The 8204-nt window shown below is 43.0% G+C and overlaps 2 protein-coding genes across 2 annotated transcripts in view; both read right to left on the bottom strand.

Annotated features, from left to right (window-relative positions):
- LOC109955455 (protocadherin Fat 4-like) overlaps nt 1-6595 on the bottom strand; it is an 18639-nt gene extending 12044 nt beyond the window's left edge. The window contains exons 1-2 of the mRNA XM_020591631.1: nt 4012-6595; nt 25-2248 (exon numbers count right to left, since the gene is read on the bottom strand). Coding sequence (XP_020447287.1) covers nt 25-2248; nt 4012-6459 — 4672 coding nt within the window. The 5' untranslated portion in view covers nt 6460-6595. The remainder of the gene's footprint in view (nt 1-24; nt 2249-4011) is intronic.
- Nucleotides 6596-7019: 424 nt separating this feature from the next.
- LOC109955461 (protocadherin gamma-A7-like) overlaps nt 7020-8204 on the bottom strand; it is a 2937-nt gene continuing 1752 nt past the window's right edge. The window contains exon 2 of the mRNA XM_020591644.1: nt 7020-8148. Coding sequence (XP_020447300.1) covers nt 7020-8148 — 1129 coding nt within the window. The remainder of the gene's footprint in view (nt 8149-8204) is intronic.

Here is an 8204-nt window from a genome sequence, read left to right on the forward strand (position 1 = left end):
CCATTATCAACACGTTCTGACTACCAGCTCCACCAAACTTACAGTCACTCTTCCTGGAGTCAGTCGTCCTACACACCTCGTAGTTGTACACGTGTTGGAGAGTCCCTGTCCCCAAAGTGTCTGAGTAACGTGGTGGATAATATGGAATCACAGGGAGATTGGAGTGATACAGGATGCGAGACTGTCTCCACCTGTCGCTCTTCACTGATATAATAACCACTAAACAGGTGATGAAGAGGAAGGAAACTACAGCCAGAGCCAGCACTAAGTAAAAAGTCAGGTTGTCATTGTACTCCTTGTCGTGTGGAAAGTCAGTGAACTCCGACAGCACTTCAGGGAAGCTGTCCGCCACCGCCACGTTAACAATGACTGTAGCTGAACGAGAGGGCTGCCCGTTGTCCTCCACTATAACAGTCAGTCTCTGTTTCACTGTGTCTTTATCAGTCACCTGGCGGATAGTTCTGATTTCTCCATTCTGTAAGCCCACTTCAAACAGCGCCCTGTCTGTGGCTTTCTGCAGTTTATAGGAGAGCCAGGCATTCTGTCCAGAGTCCACATCAACAGCCACCACTTTAGTGACCAGATAGCCCACATCTGCTGAACGAGGCACCATTTCAGCCACCACAGAGCCTCCAGTCTGGACTGGGTACAGGACCTGAGGGGGGTTGTCGTTCTGGTCCTGGATCAGTATTTTCACAGTCACATTACTACTGAGTGGAGGAGAGCCTCCATCCTGAGCTTTGACACGGAAGTGGAAATCTTTGATCTGCTCGTAGTCAAAAGAGCGCACTGCATGGATGACTCCACTATCAGCACTAACGGACACATATGAGGAGACTGGCACTCCGTTAACAGAGGAGTCCTCCAGTATGTAAGAAACACGGGCATTCTGGTTCCAGTCAGCGTCTCTGGCTTTCACTGTGAATATGGAGAGACCTGGAGTGTTGTTTTCTACAATGTAGGCCTCATATGAGCTCCTCTCAAAGACAGGAGCGTTGTCATTGACATCAGAGATCTGTAAGGTGAGAGTGACGCTGCTGGAGAGGGAGGGCACTCCCTCATCAGAGCAGGTCACTGTGATGTTATACTCTGAGGCTCTCTCTCTGTCTAATTCACTGTCTGTGACTAAGCTAAAGAATTTTTTAGACGTTGATTTCATCACAAATGGCAGGTGTTCGTTGATATTACATGCGACTTTGCCATTGTTTCCAGAATCAGGATCTTGCACATTAAATATGGTTACCACCGTTCCTGGCTTAGAATCTTCTGATACAGAATTTGTCTTAGACATTATATTAATAGATGGGTTATTATCGTTCGTATCGATCACCTCAACAATAATCTTACACGAGTCTGTTAGTCCTCCGTCATCACTGGCTTGTACGTGTATTTCATAGTGCTGTGCCTTTTCATAATCCATATTTCCTGTTAAAGATATTACACCGCTGTTGTCGTCGATTTTAAACTTAGTATGCACATCATCCAATGTGTTTGTTATTGAATAGGACACTTTTCCATTGGAACCTTCATCTGCATCTACGGCACTAACGGTATTTAAGATTGTGCCTATTGGAGCAGTCTCCACAATGATAGCCTTGTAGACTTCCTGCGTAAAAACCGGGGCATTGTCATTAGCATCTAGCACTGAAATTTCTACTCTCATTGTTCCGGCCAGCTGAGGATCACCACCATCAGTAGCTGTGAGTGTTAAAGAGAGGTGCTCTTGCGCCTCTCTGTCTAGATGTTTTTGCAAAACCATCTCCACCTTTTTACTCCCATCTTGCTGATTTTGGAGTTTTAGATTAAAGTTGTCTGTAGGTTTTAATGAATAACTCTGCAATCCATTGACACCGACATCCAGATCCATTGCTCTTTCTAGCACAAATTTTGCTCCAATTACAGCCGACTCGCTAATTCTGAATTTCATCTCATCCTTTTGGAAGCTCGGCGCATTATCGTTGATGTCATTAATTTCAACTGTAACTGTATAGAATTCAATCGGGTCCTCCAGCGTAATTTGAAGATGCAAAGCGCAAGGAGTTGTCTGTCCACAAAGCGCCTCCCTGTCGATTCTCTCTTTCACTAGCAGGACTCCTCTGTCTTTATTCAGCTCGATGTATTCTGCATTGCCCTCAGTATATATGCGAGCTTTACCTGACTTCAGTCTTTTCACGTCCAAACCTAAATCCTGTGCTATGTTACCAACCAGAGAGCCTTTAGTCATTTCCTCGGGAACGGAATAGGTGACCTGCCCGAACACTGAGCCAAGGGAAATAATCGACATAAACACCAGTACTTGCCGTCTCATTGTTCTGTCCTGCATTTTATCTTCGTAATCTACTGGGGATGTAAAACGTGCTATATTCCAAAGCGTTACGGTTATTTTGTTATAAAGTATCCAGTGGAATCATACCAAATAGATTATCCGAGTATTCTTTTAAATCCGCAATCACGGAATAGCAGCGCAGATATCCCCTGGCTTCTGCAACGACGCCTGTGTGCTGTGCGTGTGTCTCTTTCTCTGTTAAATCTACCAAACGATGGGGGGAAGCATTAGTCAACAGCGGCCCTGAGAGTCCAAACACTTGTATTGCAGACACATATACTATGCAATGGGAGGTACAATATAAACAGCTTACAGTTATTACAAAAGTAATAGATGTCACCATCTTATGTGATACCAGAGCAACGCCTTATTTTTTTTTTTTACAAATGGAAAGACTCCTTGGTAATCAGTTTTGTCAGCACTGGCCTGTCCTAAGATGATAAAACAGGCAACTAGAAATATGTCAAGTCATTAAAACAGGAGGCACCCGCTGCACAGTGGTGTTAAAACTGACATTTAAAAGGACAATATAGGAGATGTTCACTTACTTTTTTGCAATTGAAAGTAACAAGCAATTCAATTTGTTTACATGCCAAAGCTCAGTCCTGTTCAATAATAGTTATTGGATGATAGCGGCAACATGTTTTCATCTATTATATCAGCCACACACAAGGCTACTAGGTGTTTCAGGGCCATTAACAAGAACGCCACAAAGCTCATGGCTGAAAATTTCAGTAATAACACTAGAAGATCAGTGACTCTTGCAGTGGTTGTGGTGACTAACGTTAATATCCCAACATCAGTGCTTCCCATACTAATTAACAGTAGGTAAATTAAAATACTAAGAAGTGGTGAAATGCAGCTTTAAATTATTATCACAATGTTACTGTTGAAAATGCCAAGATACAAATTATAAATTCACTTATACAGACACTGTAGTAATATATCTGATACACTGTCACTATAATGGCAAACTTCAATTAACAGTGAAAACAGTGAATAACAGCTGCAGGCTATTTATTAAATAACCTTATGTATTACAACCATGTAATCACAGACTATAGATGGGGTATGAGACCAAGACAGAAAATAAAAATGCAATAATGAAGTAAGGCACACTGTCAATCATAACAGCCACCTCTGCAAACAATTACTCAGTGAGTGCAACCTAATGGGTGTTTTCCAAATGGATATTCAAGCCAAATGAAAACTGATATGTCCATTAATCTATAATGCTGATAATAAAGTTCTTTCTCTAAATTTATTGTTAATTAATCAGCCGTCAGCTATACTCACAAAAAAATAAAAGCAGAACAATGATGCTGGACAATGGCTCTTTAAAAACACCGAAATATAGTCAAGGTACACTTCATTTATTTATTTATTTTACCAAAACATGCCCTTTTTGGTATGTATCAGTTGTGTTAATAGCATTAAATCAGACCACAACACCAGCATTGCTGAATTGTTGCAAGAAAATGCAACTTACATAAAAGTTAAATTATTTTTAAAGGATATGAGGTGGATATTGAAGTTGTCTATATCAACAACAGCATTAAGTAATGGCCACAGAAGGAAGTATACGTGCATTAGATTGTGATTCCTAATTGTCCAATAGACCCTAGTTTACTGTCCAACACAATAAAATGTGCTGCCATAGTTTGTTTTCATTGTATGAAACTAACCTCTAGAGGAGAGTCAGGTTCATCCAGGATGCTCTTCTCACCCTGTATCTGCTGCATCGTCCCTGTAGAACTGGGGTCCATTATCAACACGTTCTGACTACCAGCTCCACCAAACTTACAGTCACTCTTCCTGGAGTCAGTCGTCCTACACACCTCGTAGTTGTACACGTGTTGGAGAGTCCCTGTCCCCAAAGTGTCTGAGTAACGTGGTGGATAATATGGAATCACAGGGAGATTGGAGTGATACAGGATGCGAGACTGTCTCCACCTGTCGCTCTTCACTGATATAATAACCACTAAACAGGTGATGAAGAGGAAGGAAACTACAGCCAGAGCCAGCACTAAGTAAAAAGTCAGGTTGTCATTGTACTCCTTGTCGTGTGGAAAGTCAGTGAACTCCGACAGCACTTCAGGGAAGCTGTCCGCCACCGCCACGTTAACAATGACTGTAGCTGAACGAGAGGGCTGCCCGTTGTCCTCCACTATAACAGTCAGTCTCTGTTTCACTGTGTCTTTATCAGTCACCTGGCGGATAGTTCTGATTTCTCCATTCTGTAAGCCCACTTCAAACAGCGCCCTGTCTGTGGCTTTCTGCAGTTTATAGGAGAGCCAGGCATTCTGTCCAGAGTCCACATCAACAGCCACCACTTTAGTGACCAGATAGCCCACATCTGCTGAACGAGGCACCATTTCAGCCACCACAGAGCCTCCAGTCTGGACTGGGTACAGGACCTGAGGGGGGTTGTCGTTCTGGTCCTGGATCAGTATTTTCACTGTCACATTACTACTGAGTGGAGGAGAGCCTCCATCCTGAGCTTTGACGCGGAAGTGGAAATCTTTGATCTGCTCGTAGTCAAAAGAGCGCACTGCATGGATGACTCCACTATCAGCACTAACGGACACATATGAGGAGACTGGCACTCCGTTAACAGAGGAGTCCTCCAGTATGTAAGAAACACGGGCATTCTGGTTCCAGTCAGCGTCTCTGGCTTTCACTGTGAATATGGAGAGACCTGGAGTGTTGTTTTCTACAATGTAGGCCTCATATGAGCTCCTCTCAAAGACAGGAGCGTTGTCATTGACATCAGAGATCTGTAAGGTGAGAGTGACGCTGCTGGAGAGGGAGGGCACTCCCTCATCAGAGCAGGTCACTGTGATGTTATACTCTGAGGCTCTCTCTCTGTCTAATTCACTGTCTGTCACTAGGCTATAAAAATTATTGTCAGTAGATTTCAATAAGAAAGGAACATTTTCATTTATTGTGCATCTGACTTTGCCATTTTCACCGTCGTCTAAGTCTTGAATGTTAATTATTGTCACGACAGTATTGCTTTCCACATCCTCCGATATCACATTTGTTTTAGACATTACATCAATCAGTGGGTTATTATCATTTACATCTATGATGTCAACTATTAATTTGCACATATCAGTTAGTCCTCCGTCGTCACTTGCACGTAAATGTATTAGATAATTTCGTGACTTTTCGTAGTCAATATTTCCAATTAATCTAACTTCACCAGAATGTTCATTTATCTCAAACAAATGTCTGACATCATCTAACGTGTTTCTGATCGAATAGGTTATTCTTCCATTAGAACCCTGGTCGGCATCTGATGCACTAACTATTGTCACAGCTGTGCCTTTTGGAGAATTTTCTGCAACAGTAGCTTTGTATACTGGTTTTGTGAAAACGGGTGCGTTATCATTGGCATCTAACACCGTGATGAGGATCTGCATTGTTCCAGACATGCGAGGTTCTCCTCCATCTACAGCCGTTAACACTAAAGATAAATGCTCGTTTTTCTCTCTGTCAAGTGGCTGTTTTAAAATCATCTCAACAGTACTAGAGCCGTCTGCCTGATTGTGTAGTTTTAGAGCAAAATTATCAGTCGGCTCAAGGACGTAGGTTTGGAGCCCATTACTTCCAACATCGAAATCTACCGCCCCTTCCAAATCAAATTTCGCCCCGGTGACTGCAGATTCGCTTAATTTAAATTTGATATCGCTTTTCTCAAAGGTCGGGGGATTATCATTAATGTCTAAGATGTCAAGCAGTATCCTATAAAATTCGATAGGTTTCTCTAAGATAATTTGAAAATGCACAACACATGGCATCGTCTGTGCGCAGAGCGCCTCTCTGTCTATTCTTTCTTTGATTAGAAGGACTCCCGTGGCTCTATTCAGCTCAACGTATTCACTGCTATCACCAAAATAGACACGAGCATTACGTGATTTCAGCCTTTTTGCATCTAAACCCAAATCCTCAGCCACATTTCCGACTACGGAACCCAACGACATTTCCTCGTTAATCGTGTAACTGACCTGGCCGAACACAGGAATGGCAAAATAGAGCGTGATGAAAAACAACACTTGCCGTCTCATTGTTCTCTTCGATAATATGTAAAAGTCAGAAAAACAAATTTCCTGTCGAATAAAATGCCTCATGTAGCTCCCAGAAACAAGCGTAAAGTCAAGAAACACTCCTCATCAAAGATAGAATATATTCCAAGCCAAAGAAGTGTTTTAGTCACGATTCTAATCCTTCCTCTGCAGGATCTGGTATCCCTCTACACAAGATGGGGAGGCACTATTGAGAATATACTAGTACTGAGTAACATGCTGGACTACAGCGTCCCTAAGAGTTCATAATGCTAAACTGCAGCAAAAAAATCAAGGTTTGCAACAGACTGATAGATACAACATCGATTTAGTATTTCATGCGGCGAAGGAAAAGAGTGGATTTCTTTAAAGAGTGCTGATATTGAATGTAACATATACATTTCAAAGGATATAACTCCTGCCTATATGCATTTTCTAAGAACTGTAGTAGGAAAAATACATGCATATTACACGCACAGAAACGGAAAACTGCTAACAACCAATCCTGTCTCTGTCTTTGGTGCTGAAATAGAAAAAAAAAACTAATCCTAAAAGCAAGAGGTATTTTATACAAAACACCATGGTAAAAAAAGACAAATAAACACAAACTTTAAAAAGCTCATATATTATGATATTCTAACCTCCAGAGGAGAGTCTGGTTCATCCAGGATGCTCTTCTCTCCCTGTATCCGCTGCATCGTCCCTGTAGAACTGGGGTCCATTATCAACACGTTCTGACTACCAGCTCCACCAAACTTACAGTCACTCTTCCTGGAGTCAGTCGTCCTGCACACCTCGTAGTTGTACACGTGTTGGAGAGTCCCTGTCCCCAAAGTGTCTGAGTAACGTGGTGGATAATATGGAATCACAGGGAGATTGGAGTGATACAGGATGCGAGACTGTCTCCACCTGTAGATCTTCACTGATATAATAACCACTAAACAGGTGATGAAGAGGAAGGAAACTACAGCCAGAGCCAGCACTAAGTAAAAAGTCAGGTTGTCATTGTACTCCTTGTCGTGTGGAAAGTCAGTGAACTCCGACAGCACTTCAGGGAAGCTGTCCGCCACCGCCACGTTAACAATGACTGTAGCTGAACGAGAGGGCTGCCCGTTGTCCTCCACTATAACAGTCAGTCTCTGTTTCACTGTGTCTTTATCAGTCACCTGGCGGATAGTTCTGATTTCTCCATTCTGTAAGCCCACTTCAAACAGCGCCCTGTCTGTGGCTTTCTGCAGTTTATAGGAGAGCCAGGCATTCTGTCCAGAGTCCACATCAACAGCCACCACTTTAGTGACCAGATAGCCCACATCTGCTGAACGAGGCACCATTTCAGCCACCACAGAGCCTCCAGTCTGGACTGGGTACAGGACCTGAGGGGGGTTGTCGTTCTGGTCCTGGATCAGTATTTTCACAGTCACATTACTACTGAGAGGAGGAGAGCCTCCATCCTGAGCTTTGACACGGAAGTGGAAATCTTTGATCTGCTCGTAGTCAAAAGAGCGCACTGCATGGATGACTCCACTATCAGCACTAACGGACACATATGAGGAGACTGGCACTCCGTTAACAGAGGAGTCCTCCAGTATGTAAGAAACACGGGCATTCTGGTTCCAGTCAGCGTCTCTGGCTTTCACTGTGAATATGGAGAGACCTGGAGTGTTGTTTTCTACAATGTAGGCCTCATATGAGCTCCTCTCAAAGACAGGAGCGTTGTCATTGACATCAGAGATCTGTAAGGTGAGAGTGACGCTGCTGGAGAGGGAGGGCACTCCCTCATCAGAGCAGGTCACTGTGATGTTATACTCTGA

This window comes from Monopterus albus, unplaced genomic scaffold, assembly GCF_001952655.1.
Source record: "Monopterus albus unplaced genomic scaffold, M_albus_1.0 scaffold2.1, whole genome shotgun sequence".
Lineage (NCBI taxonomy): Eukaryota > Metazoa > Chordata > Actinopteri > Synbranchiformes > Synbranchidae > Monopterus > Monopterus albus.